The sequence below is a fragment of the Puma concolor genome, chromosome E1 (genome assembly GCF_028749965.1).
Source record: "Puma concolor isolate L17-30 chromosome E1, mPumCon1.1.hap2, whole genome shotgun sequence".
In the NCBI taxonomy this organism is placed as follows: Eukaryota; Metazoa; Chordata; class Mammalia; order Carnivora; family Felidae; genus Puma; species Puma concolor.
This window is the reverse complement of record NC_141680.1, coordinates 27,121,203-27,147,661: the sequence shown is the minus strand read 5'-3', so window position 1 is coordinate 27,147,661 and position 26,459 is coordinate 27,121,203. Positions and strand designations below refer to the sequence as shown.

At 36.5% G+C, this 26,459-nt stretch overlaps 1 protein-coding gene across 21 annotated transcripts in view; it reads right to left on the bottom strand.

The window, feature by feature from the left end:
- BCAS3 (BCAS3 microtubule associated cell migration factor) overlaps positions 1-26,459 on the bottom strand; it is a 629,185-nt gene that overhangs the window by 581,144 nt on the left and 21,582 nt on the right. For all 21 annotated transcript variants that reach the window (XM_086686763.1, XM_086686762.1, XM_086686767.1 and 18 more), the window contains one exon: positions 20,129-20,235. In XM_086686763.1, the coding sequence (XP_086542889.1) occupies positions 20,129-20,235 (107 nt within the window). The remainder of the gene's footprint in view (positions 1-20,128; positions 20,236-26,459) is intronic.

Here is a 26,459-nt window from a genome sequence, read left to right as displayed (position 1 = left end):
GACCCTTGATTACCACATGTATATATGATGAATAGTTCAGAATATAATGAGACTCAAGAACTCATTTCAAGAAAAAGGTAGAACTCTTTGTAGCTAATCAAATTCATATCTTAATTCCAAATCCAGTAATAAATAAGCAACCCTCCCTTCAACAAGGTACAATGGCTTGGTTATAGCGACATGATATCCATCTCTTGAAGTGAAAAATATCGATTTGTAAAAATTCATACTAACATTCAAAGAAAATTCCGTCTCTGTTACAGATAGGAAACACACAAAAATTGCTATACTTTCCCTGGAACTCAAACAGCTCAAACAAAAGATAATGACTAGTAGTTCTTTTTCTTGATACTTTAACAAGTTTTCATCTTTAAAAAAAATTAAAAAGAAGTATTAATTTGCCTATTTTTTTTCAAAATGGGTACAGCATATATAGCAGATGATTTCCAGGCTAGAAATATGAATTGAAAACCAAGACACCAGACATGAAAGACAAAAGAAAAAAATTCCCCATGTTTATCTCATGCACATGCAGACTTTCAATCAAAAATATCTTTCATGTCAGAGTTCTCCACACCAGTAATGGCTCCAGTTCCACTTGGAAAGTCTGACAGAGTAAAAGCAGCCCACAGGTGGGACCCTGGAAGTTTTATTCTTTTCCCAAAAATCAAGGGAAAGTACAACAATGACAAGTACAATGGCAAGTACATACAACAATATGCCAGGATCATAGGTTGCAAATATCACACATCAACCACATCAAATATTCCAACAGTTTATTTTAGTAGAAAACAAACTGGACTTGTGTTTATTAACTATACAAATTTGCTAAATATGAGTTTGGCTCTATTTTTTTTCTTAATGTTTATTTATTTTTGAGAGAGAGAGAGCGAGCGAGCACAAGTGGGGGAGGAAGAGAGAGAGGGAGACACAGAATCTGAAGCAGACTCCAGGCTCTGAGCTGTCAGCACAGCCCAATTCAGATCCTCTGTCCCCTTTCTCTCTACCCCTCCCCTGCTCTCACTCTCTCTCAAAAAATAAAATAGAGGTGATGATATATCTAAGAAGGCAACTGTACTGATTAAATTGCATATCTAAAATAGGTAACATAAAAGACAGTTAAATCAAAAAGATGCTTGTTGAATAAATGGATGAATAAATGACTGGGTCTATATCAGCCTCATTATTCAATCTTAAAGGTATTTAGCATAAATCTGACTTTGCCCCACTGTTCTCAAAGCATGTTATTAATATTTAATGTCTGAAAATGTGTTATAATACCATACAATAAAACACATTTGGTACATCTCATTCTTGAAGCCACCAGTATATTACTTCCTATGTTTTACAGCTCTCAGTAAAAGGGCTATTACCATGGTGGAAAGCAGCACATCATCTGTGCAACAGTTCTTACAAGGCAGTCTCCACCCTCTCTAGCAAATACCCTACACTCATTCCAATCTTTATGTGTTTATATGATGTTTTTACCTGCAACAGGTTTTCTTACCAACTATGATGTTTTAAAAACAGCACATTTAAATATGCAAATAGTTATCAATCTTTCTAAATGTGCCACATGTACTAACCACACAGATACAACTGAAATGAAGTTCCTTAAAAAAAGAGCATCATTTCCTTAAAAAGTAACACCAAATAAAAGTTTTTTAATTAAGGAGAAAATGTAAACTATAGACTTAAAGTTATTAATAACTTATATCAATATTGGTTCATTAATTTTAACAAATGTACCTCACTAATGCAAGATGTTAAACAGGGGCAAATACGGTGGTGAGGGGATACATGGGAACTCTGTACTTTCTACTCAATTTTTAGGTAGACCTATAATTGGTCAAAAAAATAATGTCTATTAACTTTTATTTACATATATAGGTATGGAAAAATGTGGAAATTCCACAAATAAATTTTAACCTTTCCTGATACCCCTCCCAAAAATACAGAGAGTGAGAATGAAGAGGTGATGAGGTCTTATACTAAGGGAATTCAGTTCTTAAAGCAACAGAAGGAACTCACTTCGCCTATTTAAATGTACAAGTGTGTAGTTACCACTTTGCTAACTACTTCACATGTGCTAATCATACAGACCACACAACTGAACTGACGATGAAGTTCTTTAAAAAACTAAACATTTAATGACTTTTTTTTTAACTTTAGAAGTCACAACAAGTTTTTTTTAATTGGGAGGAAAAGCAAAAATACAAAGAAATATAGGGAAAGGAGTGAGAAGTATGACATTATACCATGGTATTCGATTAATAAGCAACAAAATGACTCCACTAGCTACATGAGTAACTATTATAACTACAAAGCAATCTCTAATGAGAGCTGATAGTCTCTCTCTAGAATCACCCCATGAGCCAATTTGATGATATATTTTCATTTTAGATGTAAGGAAACAAAAAACAATATTCTCCAAACATGACCAGACCAAAGAGGCATCAAAATCTCCTGTTAATATACTGTATTCAAAACAGTTTTTAACCTCAAGCCTTTTTTCTCCAACAAGTCACTGCCAGAGCGTTATTTTATGTTTTACAACTCTGTTCCAACAATTTCAAAAACTTAAGACAGCACAGTTTGAAGAAAAGATTCCTAATAGTAACAGCTTTGGAAAGCTCTTAAAATTAGGAGGAAGACAGGGATAACGTTTTTGTTTTATTTTTGCCTAACTAACCACAAATGATTCAGTTAATGTCAGAGTGTCAGTATCTCTGTAACCTACTGTGTATGCAATCAAAAAAAAAAAAAAATGCAAACCACAAAAACCACCTGAAACACATATTTTTGAGGACTAACAACTTATAGAGCAGATATTTGCTAACCACATAAAGCAGACAGCAATTGAGTCTATATTTTGGTCTTGACACGAAATTCAAAATACAAAACTTGAGCAAGAAGGAAGTGAGTTTCAAGAACAATATGAAAACCACAGAACACAAATAATGAATGGAACTTGTAATCATATTTTCATACTTCCAAATTTTTGCACACACAGAGGAGTACTTTAAGGCGACTTTAACCTTTCCCCTCCAGTCTGATTTTTGAAAGGAAGATCAAAGAAAAGCAGTTTAAACTCACACGTTCCTTTGGTTATGCAACACAGATTTAGACCTTACACTTCAAAACCCCAGCCATTATTTCAGCACCACCAATCCAAATACCATTCCGAGCTTTGAAGCAGCCCTAATGGTATCTTCCATTTGAAAGTAACACTTTTGTAGTCAAAAGATCTTACTCAGGGTAGATGTTAATGTAAAACCACTCAGACTACACAGACACATATGGCTGGAAGCAGCCTGGAAGGTGTTCAGAAGTCAATGTAACACCATTACAGAGAGTGTCAGCCTAGCAGCTGTCATAAACACTTCATCATCACTCAGACACACAAACTGGATTCCCTTTAACTTGTTACTTTATTTTGTGCAGAATACATGTCCAATTGGAAAGAGAGAAAACAGTGCTACAGATAAGCCAATTTTGGATTACAGCCTCTTTCTACTTCTAAAAGACTGAGTTTGGGGGCGCCTGGGTGGCTCAGTTGGTTAGGCAACTGACTTCAGCTCAGGTCATGATCTCACAGATCGTGAGTTCGAGCCCCACGTCAGGCTCTGTGCTAACAGCTCAGAGCCTGGAGCCTGCTTCAGATTCTGTGTCTCCCCCTCTCTCTACCCCTCTCCTGCTCATGCTCTGTGTCGCTCTGTCTCTCAGTAATAAATAAATGTTAAAAAAAAATTTTTTTAAAGACTGAGTTTGTCATATTTGATTGGTATTGTAAATGTATCCTGATACAATCTGTTGGCTGAAGATAGTTTTGCATAGATATCTAACCAAAAAGAAACATTATATTAAATAGAAGCCTAAGATTGTTCTTCTGTAAAATAGATACCTTATGAACTTGTAAGACTGACAAGATGATTTAAAAAATGAATGACAACATCAATGGTAGCAGGAAGCAGAGCAACTACAACTCTCAGATATTGCAGGTGAAAGTGTACCATGGTTCAACATCTTTGAAAAACCTGTAGGCAATTTCTAATCAAGTTAAATATATGCCTGACCTGTGGCCCAGCAATGCTGCTCCTAAGTACATACTCAAAAATAGAGCACATAAATCTACAATTACGTTCATAGGAGCTATATTCATTATAGAAACATATATGCCCATCCCAAAAGCATAATAGCTAAACAATTGGTATATCTAATCAGCGGGATATAACACAGTAATAAAATCAAAAATCAAAAATACAAACCATGACAACATGCAACAACATGGATGGATCTAAAAAATACACTGAACAAAAAAAGACACAAAGGAGTACATACTGTGTGCCTCTATTTATATGACGTTCAATACAGATCTGTGGTCAGAATAGTTATCATCTTACCTGAGGGGAAGGGAAATATTGGCTGGGGAACTATATAAGTAAGAAAAATGCTCTACATTTTGTTCTCAATGTTACTTTCACTTATTTACATATGGGTACAAACAAACATACACATTTACATAATCACATATACACACAAAGAGTCTTCAAACTACAGACTTGAGGTTTGTACTTTTTAGAGTATGTATGCTATATCTGAACTTTTTTTTTTTTTAATTTTTTTTTTTCAACGCTTTTTATTTATTTTTGGGACAGAGAGAGACAGAGCATGAGCGGGGGAGGGGCAGAGAGAAAGGGAGACACAGAATCAGAAACAGGCTCCAGGCTCTGAGCCATCAGTCCAGAGCCTGACGCGGGGCTCGAACTCACGGACCGCGAGATCGTGACCTGGCTGAAGTCGGACGCTTAACCGACTGCGCCACCCAGGCGCCCCATGAACTTTTTAAAGATATCTATCATAAATAAATTATGGTACATCCAGACAATGTAATATTATTTAGTGCTAAAAAGAAATGAGCTATCAAGCCATGAAAAGACTTGGGCATAACTTAAATGTGTATTACTAAGTGAAAGAAGCCAATCTGAAACAGCTACATGCTGTATGATTCCAACTATATGACATTATGGAAAGGCAAAACTATACATTTATCTATGAGCGATACATTCTAAGACCTCCAGTGGATGCCTGAAACTGTGGATAGTAAGAAATCCTATAAATATATTTTCCTATATGTATATACCATGGTGAAGTTTAATTTATAAATTAGGCACAGTAAGAGATTAACAACAACAATGAAATAAGACAAGTATAACAATATACTATAAGAGAAGTTATATGAATGTCTCTCTCTCAAAACATAATGTACTGTATTTACTCTCTTTGTGGTGATGTCAGATGATAAAATGCCTACGTGATGAGATGAAGTGAGATGAATGATGCAGGCATGTGACGTAGTATTAGACTACTATTCACCTTATGGCAATACAACAGATGCAGGATCGTTTGCTTCCAGACCGCAGCTGACTGTGGGTAACGGAAATCATGGAAAGCAAAACCACAGATAAAGGGGACTACTGATGTGGAATGTTGATAGTGGGGAGGCTGTGCATTTTAAGGGTTAAATATGAGCTTTAATTTTTTATCTACAAAATGAGAATGACACTAAATAGTGAAACTAAGGGGTGCCTGCCTGGCTTAAATCAAAGATTCTTGTGTGCATCTTGAGTGTGCAATTCTTGATGTCAGGGTTGTGAGTTCAAGCCTGATTATTGGGTATAGAGAGTACTCAAAAATAAAAAATCTTAAAAAAAAATAGTAAAATTGACAGGATAATAGAGAATAATAGGTGATGCACCTAATATGATGGTGTGGTATATTCTGATTATTCAAATTACAGATGCTATTATTTATATTAACATTATGAAATTTCACTAGGCAGCACAAGTGTCAGAAACTCCCCCAGGCATCTCCTCACTACTCAGTGCTCTGCGGTGCTCCATTCATTCCTCCACTGGAACATGAATTTCACAGGCCAGGGTTTCTCAACTTCAGCCCTACTGACATTTTGGAATGGACAATGCTTTGTTGAGCAAAAATGTCCTAAACATTGTAGGAAGCTTTGCACATCTCTGGCTTTCATCTACTAGATGCCAGTAGCAACTCCCAATCGTGACAATAAAAAATGTCCGCAAACATGGCAAATGTTTCCTTGCGGGCAAAAGCACTCCCATCTGGGAAGCACTGACACAGACTGCAATTATGTAGTGACACCTCACATATGTAGAATGTGATCTGCTCAGGACTCAGGTCTTAGTGATATTTGTATCTCCTAATACGTGGCATAGACCCTAGGCTTCAATGTGGCTAAATGGAAAAAGTATGGTGCTATTAATTAATAAACATAGAGACTTTAGGAAGAAGGGACAGATTGGGAATGGAATGGGATGTAAGCCAATAGCAAACGATTATGAACTTTAGTTTGTATCTTTCTAAAATTGACTCTCTAGCACTCTTAGATGAAAATACTCAGCAAAATATTGAAATCTTAAAATACATTTACTAAACATATACACACATATATACGTGTACATGTACACATACATACATAAATGTATATAAACATATATATATATATATATATATATATATATATATCCAACTAACTGCCAGACAATGTACTTGGTACCAGATATATAAAGACCATGAAAACATGATCAAAGTAATAAAATCAAAAACACAAACCATGACAACATACAACAACATGGATGAATCTAAAAAATACACTAAACAAAAAAAGACACAAAGGAGTACATACTGTATGCCTCTATAAAGAACTTATCAAACTCAAGACCTAAAAAACAAACAATCCAGTGAAGAAATGAGCAAAAGACATGAATAGACACTTTTCTAAAGAAGATATCCACATGGCTGACAGACATATGGAAAAATGCTCCACATCACTCATCATCAGGGAAATACAAATCAAAACCACCATGAGATACCACCTCACACCTGTCAGAATGGCTAACATTAACAACTCAGGCAACAACAGATGTTGGTGAGGATGCGGAGAAAGAGGATCTCTTTTGCACTGCTGGTAGAAATGCAAGCTGGTGCAAGCCACTCTGGAAAACAGTATGGAGGTTCCTCAAAAAATTAAAAATAGAACTATCCTATGACCCAGCAATTGCACAACTAGGTCTTTATCCAAGGGATACAGGTGTGCTGTTTTGAAGGGACACATGCATCCCAATGTTTTACAGCAGCACTATCAACAATAGCCAAAGTATAGAAAGATCCCAAGTGTCCATCAACAGAAGAACAGATAAAGAAGAGGTGGTATATCTATACAGTGGAGTACTACTTGGCAATCAAAAAGAATGAAATTTTGCCATTTGCAACTACGTGGATGGAACTAGAACATACTATGCAAAATGAAATTAATCAGAGAAAGACAAATATGTGACTTCACTCATATGCAGAACTTAAGATACAAAACAGATGAACGTAAGGGAAGGAAAGCAAAAATAATATAAAAACAAGGAGGGGGACAAAACATAAGAGACTCTTAAATACAGAGAACAAACTGAGGGTTGCTGGAGGGGCTGTGAGTGGGGGGATGGGCTAAATGGGTAAAGGGCATTAAGGAAGACACTTATTGGGATAAGCACTGGGTGTTATACATAGGGGATGAATCACTGGAATCTACTCCTGAAATCATTATTGCACTATATGCTAACTAACTTGGAAATAATAAATAAATAAATAAATAAATAAATAAATAAATAAATAATTTTAAATTTTTTTAAAAAGTAAAATCATAAAGAAAAGTGAAAATGTCAGAATACCTATAAAGGAGACTATTGGGACAAATGATGAAATCAGAAAATGGATTGTGGATTACATAACAGTACTGTATCAAATGTAAATGTCCTGGTTTCGATAGTGCTATAGTTGTATAAGATAATGTGCCTTATTCTTAGGAATATATACTGAATTATTTATGGAAAAGGGGTACGTTATTTCTCCTACTTATTAACCGTTCAGAAAAAAATCTGCACAAATAAAAAAACTGAGAGAAAGATACAGCCAGTGAGGCAAAATGTCCATAACCAGTAAATTTGGGTAAATCAAGGAGCTCCTTGTACTAATTATAAAATTTTCTGGAAGTTTAAAATTATTGCAAAATAAAAAGCATCTTTCAAACTCCACAATGAGGTACTAGTACACACCTATCAGAATGGTAAAAATTTTAAAAGCTAACAATACCAAAAACCAATGAGAAATATGGAGCAAATGAAACTCTCATACATTGCTAGTGGGCATACATATTGGTAAAACTACTTTGGAAAACTTGTTATATGAACTAACGTTAAACATACATATACGCTATAACACAGCAAATCTACTCTAGGTCTATATATCCAAGAGAAATGGATACAGTATATGTCCACCAACAACCATATAAAATAACATTCAGAGCAGTTTTATTTATAATGCTCAAAAACTGGAAACAACCAAAAATGTCTATTGGCTATATAGTGGACTTCTTTAAATGTGTTGTATTCATGATAAAATACTACACAGAAAAAAAATAAGAACAGATTACTGCTACACACAAGAACATGAAAGAATCTCATAGTCATACTGTTAAAAGAGAAAGAAGCCAAACATAAAAGAACACAGGTATCTATGATATTTTTTATGAAGTTCAAAAACAGAAAAACTAATCTCTGGCAGTAGAAGTCAGCATATTGGTTATTTGGAGGTATAGGGAGGACAATATTAACAGGGAAGTAGAATTCTTCAGAGTCGCTGCAAATGTTCTATATCTTATTCTGAGTGATCTACAGAAGGTTATATACATATAAAACAATTCAGTCTGCACACTTAAGACCTGTGTACTTTACTGTATTTAATACATTCAATAAAATTTAAAACAAGAGGATTTATAACAAAAGAAAAAATTGCGTTCCACACACTCATAAGTCTGTGTCCAAAGAATACTTTCTGCTTTAGAACAGAAAAACATCAAAAATATTTCAAACAAGATTCCAATTTGTGGTAATAAATTTCAAACTCAAAGTAGAGTACATATATTAAATCAACAAAAGTAACATAAAGCCACTATTAAAACACAAGGAAAAATTAAACTTCAGATGTAAGACTTTTTCTAAAGTGACACTGTAAGAAACACTCTAAGCAAAAGTATTTTTCTCTATTAATACAGGTGGATTCTAGAAGTTGTTGCAACATCATTCTTCATTTTTGCTTCCATTCATTCCAGGACAATCAATGCTATTCTATTGCAGATGACTAAAGAGCCATCCTTTCCTTCTCTTCCCAGTAAACAAGAGACTAGACCAAACAAAATAAGGACCTATTTTTCAATGAACACAATTTTTTGATTCAGGTCCATATTCAAACTTCCTCTGTTTGCCAGATACCCAAATCATAGACTTTATATTGCTCCCAAGTGAAACTCATAAAAATTGTTCCTGGCTAGCAATCGTGACATGGCAAGGTCTACTGGCACCCAACTTCTAATAAATAAAAGACTAATTGGTATTTACCTCAAATATGCCCTTGCATGTTTCTCTAAAGCTTTAGTGTAAAAGCTACATACACTAAAAGCTAGGGGAAATATTTCCTTTCAAGGGAACAGCTGCACTTTTCTTACCGCAATGTGTTAGTGACACCTAGTGTCACATCTTTGAAGTACATTCAAAGCTCCAAGAAGGCGCTCCACATGAACCTTAGGTTCAGTAAGTTAACATTTGGAGTGCTTTCTTGGAGCTGGATGGGAGGTAGGGGGTGGGGGATTTAGGCTAAAAGGGTGATTAAGGAGGTATTAAGGGGATTAAGGGTATTAAGGAGGGCACTTGTTGTGATGAGCACTGGGTGTAATATGTAAGTGAAAAATCACTAAACTCTACTCCTGAAACTATTATACTGTGTTAATTAACTAGAATTTAAATAAAAACATGAAACATTAAAAAAAAAAACCTTTGGAAAAAAAAAAGAAAGAAAAAATACCGTTTCGTGCAATGCAACCATCATCTTCTAGGTACTGTAATGAATATATTTTCAAGATTTTTTAAGATATTAAGAATTTCAGGGGCAGGGACGCCTGGGTGGCGCAGTCGGTTAAGCGTCCGACTTCAGCCAGGTCACGATCTCGCGGTCTGTGAGTTCGAGCCCCGCGTCAGGCTCTGGGCTGATGGCTCTGAGCCTGGAGCCTGTTTCCGATTCTGTGTCTCCCTCTGTCTCTGCCCCTCCCCCGTTCATGCTCTGTCTCTCTCTGTCCCAAAAATAAATAAAAAACGTTGAAAAAAAAAAAAATTTAAGAATTTCAGGGGCACCTAGGTGGCTCAGTAGGTTAAGCGTCCAACTTCAGCTCAGGTCATGATCTTGTGGTTTGAGTTCAAGCCCTGCATCAGGCTCTGTGCTGACAGTTCAGAGCCTGGAGCCTGCTTCAGATTCTTTGTCTCTGCCCCTCCCCCTCCCTCCCTCTCTCTGTCTCTCTCGCTCAAAAATAAACATTAAAAAAAATTTTTTTAAGACATTAAGAATTTCAAAAGAGAATGATAAAACTAAGTAGCCACTTAAACAGACACCAGAAAAAGCACCTGACTGGCTTGGTCAGTGGAGCATGCGACTGTTGATCTCAGGGTTCGAGCCCCACGTTGGGTGTGAAGGTTACTTAAAAATAAAATCTTGGGATGCCTGGGTGGCTCAGTCAGTTGAACGTCCGACTTAGGCTCAGGTCATGATCTCACAGTTCATGAGTTTGAGCCCCACATCGGGCTCTGTGCTGACAGCTCGGAGCCTGGAGCCTGCTTTGGATTCTGTGTCTCTGTCTCTCTCTGCTCCCCCCACCCCCATTCTCACACACACACACACACACACACACACACACACACACTGTCTCTCTCTCTCTCTCTCAAAAATAAATAAACATTAAAAAAATTAAAAAATAAAATCTTAAGGGGCAGTTGGGTGGCTCAGTGAGTTGAACATCTGACTCTTGATTTCAGCTCAGGTCATGATCCCAGGGTTGTAGGATCGAGCCCCATGTCGGGCTCTATGCTGAGCATGGAGCCTGTTTAGGATTCTCTCTCTCTCTCTCTCTCTCTCTCATTCTCTCTCTCTCTCTCTCTCATTCTCTCTCTCTCTCTCCCCCTTTCTCTCTCTGTCTTTCCCCTTTCTCTCTCTCTCTCTCTCTCAAATTAAAAATAATGGCTAGGGGCGCCTGGGTGGCTCAGTCAGTTGAGCGGCCGACTTCGGCTCAGGTCATGATCTCGCAGTCCGTGAGTTCAAGCCCCGCGTCCGGCTCTGTGCTGACAGCTCAGAGCCTGGAGCCTGTTTCAGATTCTGTGTCTCCCTCTCTCTGACCCTCCCCCGTTCATGTTCTGTCTCTCTCTGTCTCAAAAATAAATAAACGTTAAAAATTTATTTTTAAAATTTAAATTAAAATTTAAAATTTTTTTTTAAAAAAATAATGGCAAGAAAACACTCAGATCAATGGAACAGAATAGAAAACCCAGAAATGGACCCACAAATGTATGGCCAACTAATCTTTGACAAAGCAGGAAAGAATATCCAATGGAATAAACACAGTCTCTTCAGCAAGTGGTACTGGGAATACTGGACAGCGATGTGCAGAAAAATGAACCTGGACCACTTTCTTACACCATACACAAAAAGAAACTCAAAATGGATGAAAGACCTCAACGTAAGACAGGAAGCCATCAAAATCCTCAAGAAGAAATCAGGCAAAACCTCTTTGATCTTGGCCACAGCAACTTCTTACTCAACACGTCTCCAGAGGCAAGGGAAACAAAAGCAAAAATGAACTACTGGGACCTCATCAAAATAAAAAGCTTCTGCACAGTGAAGGAAACAATCAGCAAAACTAAAACTGAAACTAAAAACTAAAAGGCAACCGACAGAATGGGAGAAGATATTTGCAAATGACATATCAGAAAAAGGTTAGTATCCAAAATCTATAAAGAACTTATCAAACTCAACACCCAAAAAACAAACAATCCAGTGAAGAAATGGGTAAAAGACATGAATAGACACTTCTCCAAAGAAGACATCCAGATGGCCAACCGACACATGAAAAAATGCTCCACATCACTCATCATCAGGGAAATACAAATCAAAACCACCATGAGATACCACCTCACACCTGTCAGAATGGCTAACATTAACAACTCAGGCAACAACAGATGTTGGCAAGGATGTGGGTGCATGTGTCGCTTCGAAACAGCATACTTGTATCCCTTGGAAAAATACCTGGTAGTGCAATTGCTGGGTTGTAGGGTAGTTTTATTTTTAATTTTTGGAGGAACCTCCATACTAGTTGTGAGATGGTGACGAGGATGCAGAGAAAGAGGATCTCTTTTGCATTGTTGGTGGGAATGCAAACTGGTGCAGCCACTCTCGAAAACAGTATGGAGGTTCCTTCAAAAATTAAAAATAGAACTTCCCTACAACCCAGCAATCGCACAACTAGGTCTTTATCCAAGGGATACAGGTAGGCTGTTTTGAAGAGACACATGCATCCCAATGTTTACAGCAGCACCATCAACAATAGCCAAAGTATGGAAAGGCCCAAATGTCCAACGATGGATGAATGGATAAAGAAAATGTGGTACATGTATACAATGGAGTATTACTTGGCAATCAAAAAGAATGAAATCTTGCCATTTGCAACACATGGATGGAACTAGAGGGTATTATGCTAAGCGAAATTAGTCAGAGAAAGACAAATATCATACGATTTCACTCATATGAGGACTTTAAGACACAGTACAGATGAACACAAGGGAAGGGAAGCAAAAATAATATAAAAATAAGGAGGGGGACAAAACATAGGAGACTCTTAAATATGGAGAACAAACAGAGGGTTACTGGAGGGGTTGTGGGAGGAGGGATGGGCTAAATGGATAAGGGGCATTAAGGAATCTACTCCTGAAATCATTGTTGCAGTATATGCTAACTTGGATGTTAATTTAAAAAATAAATTAAATTAAATTAATTAAATTAAATTAAGTTAAATTAAAAACTAAACTAAGGGGCTCCTGGGTGGCTTAGTTGTTTAAGTGTCCAACTTTGGCTTGGGTCATGATCTCAAGGTTTGTGAGTTCAACCCCCACATCAGGCTCTGTGCTGACAGCTCAGAGCCTGGAGCCTGCTTCAAATTTTGTGCCTCCCTCTGCCTCTGCCCCTCTCCTGCTCATGCTGTGTGTCTGTCTGTCTGTCTCTCTCTCTCTCTCTGTCTCAAAAATAAAGACTTTTTTTAATTTAATAAAAAATAAAAATAAAATAATTAAAATTAAAATTAAATTAAATCTTTAAATAAATAAAAAAATAGACAACATAAAAAGTAGGGAAAACTATCAGGACTTTTATAATGGTATATCTTGGGTTTCTTATCCACTGAAAATTTTAAGTGAGAACTCTATTACTTACACTATGCAATACAATTTTTGCCTCATATAATTTTTAACATAATGTAAGTATAAGTCTAATAATAAATTCTACTTCTTCTAAAACTAGCCATCTTACATACCAGGTAGCACCAGCCCCAGGTCAATACCTTGGGAACATCTTTGACTCTTTCTTCTCCTCTTAATATCTTATCAGATACCACAAAAACAAACTTTGTTCAAGGTTCTCAACCTCACATTGGACAATGTTGAAACTGATTCCTAAGTAGCCTTATAACCTCTTCTTTTCTCCCTATTCTCTATTCATCCCACTGTCACTGCAAAATAAATCTTTATTAAGTATGGATTTTGCAATGTATCTCTGTTACTCAAGGATTTTTAATGAGTTCACACTGGCTGAAAGATTTAATAAATCCAAGTTCTCATCCTGCAGTTCAGATTTCTTCCCTGAAACTTCTATATCTCATCCCATGTCCAGAGTGCATATAACCACTAAAATGGATGTTAACAATCATAGAAGTGAGAGTTGTCTGTGTTAAATAAAATAACATGACTACACAATGTCTAAAACATAGACACTATCATAAACAACTCCTCCACCTGGATGCCCTGTTGATAGTATTTGTCAAACCATGTTATAAATGCCCAATTATTTATTTTTTAATTTCCATTCTGGCACAAACAGATACTTCTGTAAATGACAAACACATATTTAGATGATGTGCAACTAGCAAACTGCTATGGATGTCTAAAAGCTTACTCTCATTTTCTGTACTTATTTTGTTGCATACAGTAACAAATACTTCACTATTACCAGTTCGTGGACCTGCACTACCAGTTCATCCTCCACTAACTGAAAACTGAACTCACTATCTTTCCACCCATATTTGCTCTTTATCATACCTTTACTATTTTGTAAGAGGCATCGCTGTCTACATCTGTTCAAAATCCTCAAATGACTTCCACAACTCATTTTTTTAGTGGGCAAAAAAAATCCTAAAAGATATTCCTAAAAGATATTCAAATGGTCAACAATATATGAAAAAGTAGTCCAACATTATTAGTCCACAAGGTGCCACCCATAAGAATGGCTAAAATTAAAAAGATGGACAACACCAAATGTTGATGAGGTTAATGGAACAACTCCTGCACGGCTGGGGGAAATATAAGATGGTACAAAAAGGTTTGGAGTCTGTTATAAAACTGACCACATTCCTACCCTATGAAGCTGCAATTCCACTTTTAGGCATTTACCTAAGAGAAATGAACACACACTTAACAAAAAGACTTACAGAAGATCTTCACAGCAGCTTTAGTCAGAAAAGGCAAAAGCTACAAATAGCACAGCTATCCATCACTAAAAGAAGGGATAAACTATGGTATATTCATAAGTTAGGAGTATTATTTGGCAATAAAAAGGAATAAACATCATGGGTGAATCTCATAAACATGCTGAGTGAAGGAAGCCTTCCACACAAAAAAAGAAAAAGTGCATATAGTATAATAGCACAGGAAGTTATAAAACAGGCAACACTAATCTATAGTGAGGGAAAAAATGAGAACAGTGGTGGCTTCTGAATGGGATGGAAAAAAATTAACTAGGAATAGACATGAAGGAAATTTCTTCAGTGATAAACATGTTCTATATCTTGACAGAGATCTGGGTTACCTAGGTGTATGCATTTATCAAACCTCAATAACTTGACATATTAAGAATTGTGTATTTAATGGTTGTAGAGTTTATCCAACAAAAATTAATCAAATATTGAACTCTAATTAATGATAGCACGAAAAAATAGGGTAAAGTATGCTGAAGTTTACAATTTATTTTGAAATGCATTGAACAAGATGGATATGAAATAAAGGAAGTATAGTAAAATTTTAATGGTTCAAATCTAGGTGTAGATATACATGCTTTCACCATAAAATTGTCACAACTTTGCTCTACATTTGAAATTTGTGAAGTCTGTAGTTGACAAAGCTCTAGCCCACGACCACTTCTCAGGCATCATCTCCAAGCATTCTTCACCTTGCCCACCCACCTCCAGCTAAACTGCCTCCTTGCTGTTCTTGAACACAGGAAACAAAGTCCTACCACAGAGGACTGGCTTTGAATGTTTCTCCTTCAAATACCCATAAGGATCACTCTCCCACACTTTTGCTCAAAACATCTTTGAGAGAGACTTCCCCAGGCCACCCTGTATAATACAGCAACCCACAGCAACATCAACCACCCCATCCTAACACTTACCATCATCTAGTATGCTAGATGTTTGTTTATTATCATCTTCCTCCCTACCACACGAAGAATGATTTTGTTTTGTTCATTGCTGTTTTCCCAGCACCTTGAACAGGGTCTGGCTTATAAACAAAAATCAATAAATCTTTGCTGAGTAAGTGAATTAATAAATGAATGGGGTAAGTACAAATGGCTTTACAAGAATGCAATCTGGAAAATCTATCAAGAGCCTTGGTGTATCTACTTTCATTGATCTCTCCAAATTACATGATCATAAAGATATTTGTCTCAATATTCTTTAAGAAGACAAAAACTTAAAAAATCTAAATCAATGTCCAACCATACAGGAAAGAACATTTCCACCTCAGAGCCACAGACTTTACTGTTTGCTGTTTCAAGCTTTCCCTGGCTAAATCCTAACTTCTAGGCCACTTTCTTACTATAATCTCTTATTCTTTTCCTTGAATTTCAATTTAAGTTGTATATTAATTGATTTTTATTTAAATTCACCTCCCCTACTAGCTCCATTAGAGCAAACACCATGTCTGTTTTGTTCAAAATACATTATTTTATCCCAGGCCTGTGCTGAATAAATGAACACCTTTTAAGTCCTCATAGTTCACAGCACGAAATCACTCTATGTATAAGACTCGGAGAAAAGAAAAATAACGAATGTAAGTATGATGTATTAAAATAACTGAAATATATACTGAGATAAGAGCTAATAGAATTAAAGGAGTCATGAAAGGAAAAGTATAGAGCTGCTTTTTTTAAAACAAATCTCATAAAACTATTTGGCTTTTAGTCCATGTACAACCTTTATTTATTTATTTTTTTTTAATTAAGAATTTTAAGCACAAGAACCTGTATTTATATTACCAAAAAGAGGCAAAGAGATTGTTAGGCATGAATGGGAAAAGGGCCTGTTTATCCAAACATCAACAAATAATCATTCTTTCTTACATCAGATGTGTTGAAAAAAGAAGGGCCTGACAGCTTGGGAAAGCCAGTGTTTTCCTACAGCCACCCTGTAAACAAAGTGGTGGGGACTAGGCAGTCGAGAAACTACTTCTGGGCAGTTCTGCTTCTGAGCTAACTCCACTTAACTGTCTGTCAAGGCACTATTTAAGCCTTGTTCAAATTTGTGCAATTTGTAAACAATTTTTTAAATGTTTACCCAGGATATGTTTATTTTCTTCATCTGAGACTCACAGGTTATATAAAATCAACACGAGGGAACCCTGTTCACAAACTTGAAGCAAAAACTGAGCTATGGTTTGGACAGGGATTGACTTTCTGCCCACTCACACTTACTCAAAAGCAAATATGATTTATGGTCTGCAAAGACCCCTAAGAGCTGGGATTATTCCTGGGTTGACCAACATAAAGCTCCCCACTGTCTAGCACATGGTAACACTTAAGTGATTACTGAATAACTGACTAGTGATAAACAAGTTTTGGAAGGGGTTAGTTAGTAATGGGTAACAGTCATGATACTCTATAAAAGATGAATATTTGAAGCCATATCATAACCTTTCACAATGAACACTGGTGTACTTGCATGGCATATCTTTTGCTATCACATTTGGAGAGTAATGAAGTACAGCTCTGAGATCATACGCTTTGAAGACGAAGTCAGATAGAACTGGGTTTGAATTCTAATCCCACCTCTTACACGTAGTGTGATGTTAACACCTATAAATACGACAACTTCTACCTCACAGTATACAACAGATGAGATCATGTGTATATAAAATGCTTTGGACATAGTAAGAGCACAATCAATGCAACAGAAGGAGCCTATTTTCCCAAAATGCCTCCTAATTCATGAAATAGTTCTCACAGAGCTATAATACTACAAGAGTAAACAACCAGCTAATGAATATTCCATGAAGAAAAGATTATTCAAGTCTCTCAAAATACAATCTGGGCATAAGAACTATTTTAAAGAAGTAATTTAAATTAGTCAGAAAACTTTTAAAGTTACTCACAGCTAAACACAAGTTAACTTTAAAACTATTAAAAGTGATACCTCTAATTATAACCGAAACAACTGGGTAGCCTGAGTACCACCAAAGGAATGTGCTCAATCCAGTCAACACCCCTAATCACACAGACTCAACCTTCTTGTTAAAGCTCTAGCTTCCCCTCTGCCTTCAAGTCTGTCAACAGACAGCATAAGGGTTTAAAATGTTGTATCTATTAATAAGAAAAAGTTACACTTACAAAATCTTTTCCTCTGATCACAAACTAGAAATATTTCTCTTGGTAGGGGGGAAAAAAACAAAAAACACTGCCTAATTTTAAGTCCTTTGTCCATGTCTTTGGCATGATACTTAAATCACAAACAACATTGTAGACCCATGAAAAAACATCAACTACACATCCAAAAAAGGCAAAAGAAAGAGGACACTCATTATATGACATATCAGCAGGATTCTTCTACCTCTGAAAAAAAAAAAAGCCAATCTTTAAAAACAAGAAATATAAAACCCCAAACCCTAAATAATAATACCATACATAATTAATTATATGATTAGATGAAAGATTGAAGTTCGTGATTTATCAAAGAATAATTTTTTACTAAAAATGTTAAAGAATTATGAAGTCCAATGTGATCATTACTTAATAATCCTTATGCCACTGAAGCCAAATTCTGTACTCAAGGACATCTCAAATTCCTTTAAATTTGACATAATAAACTATGTTTTCCTATAAATCTTTTAAGAATTGGTATTACCCAATGGAACCAAAAAGAGGGGGCAAAAATTTTAGCAGAAACACACACATACAACAATTTGGTGAATGAATTTATTAAAGGTATAAATTAAAAGTCTCTGTATTGACCCTGAGCCTCCAACTGCAAAAGAACCACACAACAGAAGTTCCCCTTCCCCTATCATCTACTGGAGAGATACGATATTTAGGCCATGCCAGAATGTAAGTACAAGCCAAATTATGCAATCTTTACTACAGTTCACTCAGCTATGATCCTACCTAGCCTCTTCCTCTTTTAGGACATTTTATTTTTCGTCATCCCAAAGAGGAACATGTAAGATTTAACAGGCAAACTGGGACCAATATTAGGCAATTTTAAACATTTATCAAAATTTAGATTTATCTTATACGGATACACAGACATAAAATAACCTTTGTTCAGGGGCGCCTGGGTGGCGCAGTCGGTTAAGCGTCCGACTTCAGCCAGGTCACGATCTCGCACTCCGTGAGTTCGAGCCCCGCGTCAGGCTCTGGGCTGATGGCTCAGAGCCTGGAGCCTGTTTCCGATTCTGTGTCTCCCTCTCTCTCTGCCCCTCCCCCGTTCATGCTCTGTCTCTCTCTGTCCCAAAAATAAAAAAATGTTGAAAAAAAAAAATTTAAAAAAATAAAAAATAAAAAAAAATAACCTTTGTTCAAATTCACATATTATATCATTATGGCTAAGAGCAGGGAAAAAAAAAGACATTCAAGTTTTTTCAATATAGGAAATAAATGACATAAATTAAAGAAAATCCAAACAATGGAATTATACACAGCTATAACCTTCAAAGAAGAAGCTCTCTGAATATTGACATTAAGAGTAAAACACAGGGGCACCTGAGTGGCTCAGTCGGTTAAGCGTCCGACTTTGGCTCAGGTCACGATCTCACAGTTCGTGGGTTCAAGCCCCACGTCCGGCTCTGTGCTGACAGTTCAGAGCCTGGAGCCTGCTTTGGCTTCTGTGTCTCCCTTTCTCTCTGCCCCTCCCCTGCTCACACTCTGTCTCTCTCTCTCTCAGAAATAAATAAACATTAAAAAAAATTTTTTTAATTAAAAAAAAAGTAAAACACAGCAAGGTATAGACTAAATTGCATAATATGCTACCATCTTTTAGAGAGGGCAGGGTGGCAGAAACAGATTTATTTATGTTATCATTTGCATAAAATACAGCCATAAGGATACATAAGAAACTAGAAATCCTAGTTGCCTCGAGGGGAAATGGGGGACAAGGGTGGAAAGGAGGTTTTTTAACCCTTTGTAACTTGAATTTTGTACCACATAAATGTTTTAACTGATTCAAAACATTGATTTTTAATGACTGCTAATTTAAAAAAGAAAAGAGGGGTGCCTGGATGGCTCAGTCAGTTAAGCATCTGACTTCAGCCCAGGTCATGATCTCAGGGTTCATGAGTTCGAGTCCCACATCAGGTGAGCTCGAGTCCCGCTTCGGGTGAGCCCCACTTCTCTCTCTCTCTGCCCCTCGTGGAATTCTCTCTCCCTCTCTATCCCCTCCCTTGCTCATCTGCACCCTCTCACTCTCTCCAAAAAAAAATTTTTGATTAATTAATTAATTAATTTAAAAAGAAAAAAGAAAAGAAAAAGCCTTCTGCAAGCTTTTTTACCATTCTGGAAAATAGAAGGGAAATAATAATAATAATAATAACTACTTAATAGAGTTAATGAGACCTTACAGAAAGTATCACCAGATTTCACATCAGCTAGCATGGTGGAAAGTATTATATTTTAGGGTTTCAACCTTCTTCATACTTACCGGGATGCTCCAGACTTGCATTCCATCACTGTAGCCGATCATAATCAGCAGAGGCGGCTCATTCCCAGTGCTGTGTATTTCATGAAATTCCAGATTTCTTGATGTATCTGCATTAGAATTAAGTCACAAAGAAGCAAATTAAAAAGTAAACAACTACTCTTCTTTAATATTATTAGTGTAACAGTTGTTTAAATTGTTTTTCAATGATGTATCACTAAATTCTATTCCTGAAAACATTATTACACTATATAATCCAAGTTAACTAGCTTGGGTTTAAATTTTAAAAAAAGAAAAATAAATAAACAAACATTTTTTCATTAAAAAGTATTTGGAAGACATCATTTAAAAGAAAGTGAACAGGGATCAGAAAGCTGAAATTAGAAAACTAGTATTTTTTTTTAACAGTACTTATAATTATCTGCACAAGTAAGGTTTTAAAAACCAAAGTCTCATTAGAGAACTTGGGAATATTAATACCAGGAACAAAACCATCTATCTGTAAGTGATACATGAAAATAAAAAATTTTACTAAAATTAATTAAATATAAATATGAAGTGTAATCTGCTAGAATTTCTAATATTTGTAAATTTAACAGTGGAAGACAAGTTATATTCCTTCATGTATAGGAAGTGAATCCTGATATACCTGAACACCAGGCATAGAGTCCACTACAAGAGAATTATATGTACTTGTGTAATCAACTTCCAATTCACATCAATGAATATTAAGCATCTGTTATAAAATCAATATGACAAAAGATATCCTTCCTGAACAAAACTATTGCACCTCACAAAACACTAATTCAAGCATTCTATTCTTAAATCACAACCTTATCTTCCAGCAAGTTTGCTCAACCACTTCCATTATGATCCATTCTCTGACTTCATTAGGCCCTCAGGTCCACTGACACCCCTACCTTCTCTCTATTCTATAGATCATCTTATATTGACTCTTTCCATCTTACACTCTTGGATCAATTATCTCAGTAACTTCTGTCAATAATCTACAGTCTCAAATCATTTTTTGTGGAATCTCTGCATGGTGCCCAACTCACAAAATCTCAATCCTAGATGAATCCAACTATCCATTATCTTAGTACATTCTATGGCAATCCAGCACTGCTATAGAAATATCACACAAAATATCACCTAGGGGCACCTAGGTGGCTCAGTCAGTTAAGCATCTAACTTTGCCTCAGGTCATAAGCTCACAGTTCATGAGTTCAACTCTCACATCAGGCTCTCTACTGTCAGCACAAAGCCCAGTTCGGATACTCTGTCCCCCTCTCTCTCTTCTCTTCTGCTCTCACACACATGCCCACACATGCTCACTTTCTCTCTCTCTCAAAAATAAAAAAAAAAGTTTTTAATCTTTAAAAAAAAGAAATATTACACAATCCTACTACATTATCTATTACATTAAAATGAAGAATTTCAATTAATCATGAGCCACCCTTACCAGAAAAGTGAAAAGGCAAGCCACAGCAGGGGAAAAGAGACTTGTAACAAATATAACCCCACAAGGACATATCTCATACACATAACAATTAAAAATCAATATGAAAAAGTCATTAGAAAAACAGGCTGGAGATGTGAAAAAACACTTCAAAAAAAGGATATTCAAATAAATCCATCATCAATAAATATGAAAAGTAGCTCAATCGCATTTGTAATTAAGGAAGTGTTGATTAAAACCACAATGACAAAGGGCCCCTGGGTGGCTCAGTCGGTTAAGCACCCAAACTTCAGCTCAGGTCATGATCTTACAGATCTCATGGTTCATGAGTTCGGGCCCCACATCGGGCTCTGTCCTGACAGCGCAGAGCCTGGAGCCTGCTTCAGATTCTGCATCTCCGTCTCTCTCTGCCCCTCCCCTGCCCTCTCTCTCAAAAAAATAAACAAACGTTAAAAAAAAATTTTTTTTAAACCTCAATGACAAAACCAAGGGGCAGGATGTGGAATAAAGTAATTGTTTATTTACTGCTAGTGAATGTAAAACAGTACAATCGCTTTGGAAAACAGTTTGACAATATATTCTCAAATTGAAGATACCATGCCCTTTGACCAAGTAGTTCTACTCCAGATATACACTCATTTGAAGCCAAGAGACAAGCACAGGAATATCCATAGCAGCATTAACTTTAAAAATTTTTTTTCAAGCCTATTTATTTTTTTCTTAGTAATCTCTACACCCAACATGGGGCTTGAACTCACAACCCCTAGATCAAGAGTCACACACTCTACCGACCGAGCCAGCCAGGCACCTCCATAGCAACAGTGTTTGTAAAGAGCCAACAGCTGGAATCAATCCAAATGTCCATCAAAACGAAAGTGGAAAAGCACAGTGGGTATATTGCAACAATGGAATAGTACTGAACCACTGCCATACATCATAACATGGATGAACGTACGAACATAATAAGCAAAAGTAGCCAGATATAAAAAAAAACTATATAGTGAATAATTTTATTTATGTGAAATTCAAAATCACTAGGCAATTAGGTAGCAATATTCTATTTCTTACCCTAGGTGATTGTTACACAGGTGGTTTTGTAAAAATTTGTTCACTGAGCCATACTTTTGTATTATTTACCATGATATATTTGCACAATAAATAAGGTTTTAAAAAATCATAAATTGAAACAATAATATCCCTCTTCCTTTATTTGGCTTCATTACTCTCCTCTCCTTCTAGAAGCTAAATTCCTTGATTATTTGCCACTGTCATCTATTCTGCATTTCTTTCACCCCAAATCCATTTCAAAACGTTTTCTGTTCTCATTGATAATCAATATAACCTCAGCAATAATCTCCAAGTTGTTGAATGCAATATGTGTTTTTTAAGCCCATCTTTTCAGACTATTTAGCAGCTATAATCAATGCTCATCAGTTTCTCCTTAAAATATTTTCCTTTGGTTTTCCATGTACAACCTTCTCCTAGTTTTCCTCCTATTGCTATAATCATTCCTTCACCATTTCCTCCACTGGCTCAACCCTTTCCACCTATTCTTTAAATATTGAAGTTGTCCAAAGCTAATTCCTAAACACTCTTTTCTTCTCACAATATACCCTCTCAAGTGGTCTCATTCCATCCACTAATTCCATTAGTGTATGCTAGTGACTTCCTCAACATAGGTTTTTGGACGTCTCAGTAGAAAATCAAATTCTACTCAAAGATGATTTCCCGGGCACCTCGGTGGCTCAGTTGGTTAAGACTCTCACTTCGGCTCAGGTCACTGTCTCGTGGTTCATGGGTTTGAGCCCTGCATCAGGCTGTGGGCTGACAGCTCAGAGCCTGGAGCCTGCTTTGGATTCTGTGTCTCCCTCTCCTCCTCTCACACACACACACACTCTCTCTCTCTCTCTCAAAAATAAACATTAAAAAAAAAAAGAAAGATAATGATTTTGTCGCAAACCTGATCTTCCTCCAAGGTTCACAATTTTGGTGAATAGCATGATTATCTAGCCAGTTGGCAAAGTCAGGAATCACCTTCTTCCTTCTCTCTTGCAATAAATCTACCACCAATCTATCACCTGTGTCTTCCTAAACAGCTCTCTTCTTACACCAACATCAACTCCAAAAGCATAAAATGGCTTCCTGCATCCACCATTGCCCATAAACTCCATACAACAGGTGCTTTTTTAAAAAATACAAATAATGACATACTTCTTCACCTCCATCCACTATATTAGTTATGCCCCATTGCTCAACTATAAAGATCAAAATGTTTAACAAAGCTTATAATCAGTCATTTTTTTTACTTTCTTTTGACACAAATTCACTGGCACAAAGTTAACAGCACATGGTTCTATGTCTAGGAAAATTCAGAATTACAAACTTATTTTCCAAGGGCATAATTCTCTTTATATCTAACATCAATATGGTCTTTCATAGTTTTCGATGTGCTCTGATACCTAGATCATCTAATCTGACACACAACAATCCTGTTTTATACAAAGAGCAGGAGCCAATTTCATTTTGACAAATTAGGTATAATTTACTCAAAACTGAAGAAATCCCTCAGGATTTCTTTTTTTTTTTTTTTGAGAGATATTACATGTGAGCACAGGAGAAGGGCAGAGGGCGGGGGAAGGAGGAGGGGGAGAGAGAGAGAGAGAGATTTTGAGAGAATCTTAAGTCTCACACCTAGCACAGAACCCAACTTGGGGCTCAATCTCATGACCATGAGATCATGACCTAAGCCAAAATCAAGAGTCAGACACTTCACCAATTTATCCACCCAGGTGCCCCAAGAAATCTCCAGATTCTTGATATGCAATCCAGGTATCTTTCTAATACAGCTACCATCTTGATCACAGATTATTATTTTTAGAAGGGCTCAAATGCCACATATAAAACCCTGAGGTCATTATATGAACAAAATCTCCTTTCTCTTATTTTAGATTCTGCTTAGTCACTTGCACTACTTTTCTGTCTCTGGATGGTGGTACAGAAGACTTCATTACTCTTGAATGAAACTCCTAATTTTATAAAAATTGTATGCATCCTTATTCTTTGACTTTCCTTTATATCCTCTATTATACCATCACTGGTTATTCTACCCATAGCTGCTCTTTATCTTCTTTTCTGGTTTCTTTTTTATTCCACCCATAAATATGGATTTTACAGTCTCTCCTTTAGAGATATGTAGCATTCTTTTGTGGTTTTAGACAACTACAATGTTCTCCTTTCATTCACCCATCTTCCAAAACCTTGTCCAGTCTTATAAGTGAACTTCATACTGCACTCTGTACACTCTCCCTCCTTAGAAAAATGTTTGCAATTGGTGGAGGAGGCAGGGGCTGGGTTTTCGACTCACCTAAAAAATCTAGGTGTAAAGTGAAATTAGATCTTTCTCCCAAACCAGCTTCTTCTGTATTCCACATTGTACTAATAGCAGCAACACACTGCCAATACCCAGCTAGGTACACCTGGTGGGTGGCTTAGTCGGTTGAGTGTCCAACTCGATTTTGGCTCAGGTCATGATCCCAGACTCATGATCCACAGTCAGCATGGAGCCTGCTTAAGATTCTCTCTCTCTCTCTCTCTCTCTCTCTCTCTCTCTCTCTCTCTCTTCCTCTGACCCTCTCCCCCACTCACACTCTCTCTAAAATAAAAATAAAATAAAATAAACTGCCAATACCCAGTCTAAAAATTGAGACGTCATTTTTAGTAGATGCTAGTAGATGAATGAGAAGTAAGGCAGAAAAGAATGTTTCAGCCAAAAGGCCCCCTGTACAAAGATTCTGAGGAATGAAAAGTTCTGTGCCATTAATGACCTGAAAGCCAAGTGGGGTTGAAATATAGCTTTTGAGGGGACATAGATGGGAAAAGGAATAAGAGTTTGAAGCACTTGTGAGACATCTAAGTGAGTGAAAGGTCTAGGAGACAGCTGAAATGTGGACCCAAGCACACTAGAGCAACAGAGACTTACAGCAGCTATTATCTTTGTATGCTTCACACACTTCTTACTCTAAACCTCTCCCCTTACCTGGTAATTGATCTCACTCCCCACTAAGCATAGGAATAGGCACACAGCCAGTTGAGCCAATTCTAGTACTACATCCTTGGCCATTGCAACTATACCAGTAACTGGAAGGTAATCTTCCTGGATCACCGAAAGAATACTTTGTCCTCCTTGATCATATAGCATAATCATAAAGGTATGATCAGAGAGCTCTGAGTAATCACTGCTCCATCCTCGTTAGAGAAGTCAAAGAAGAGAGGCAAGCATTCATAAAGAAGTAGTGGCAAGAAGTGAATGACTAGAAGTTTCAAGCCACTATCCTTTCCAGCTATATGATATGAGTAGGATAAAGAAACTAATTCTCCTGGGGCACCTAGGTGGCTCAATCGGTTAAGCATCCAACTTGATTTTGGCTCAGGTCAGATGATTCCGGGGTCATGGGATCAAGCCCCACATCAGACTCCATCTGCACTGAGCGTGGAGCCTGCTTGGGATTCTCTCTCTCTTTCCCTCCATCCCTCTCCCCCACTCGTGCTCTCTAAAATATAAATAAATAAATAAATAAATAAATAAATAATTCCCCTATGAAAACTAGTATGGTGCCTCCTCAAAAAAATTAAAAACAGAATTAACATATGAGCCAACAATTCCACTTATGGATATATACTCAGAAAAAATTGAAAACAGAAACTCAAAGAGAGATTTGTACACAAATATTAATAGCACAATTATTCACAAAGCCAAAAGATGGAAGCAACCCAAATGACCATCGATGAACAAATAAACAAAATGTGATATATACAAACAATGCAATATTATACAGCCTTAAAAAGAAAAGAAATATCATATTGTATATAATATTT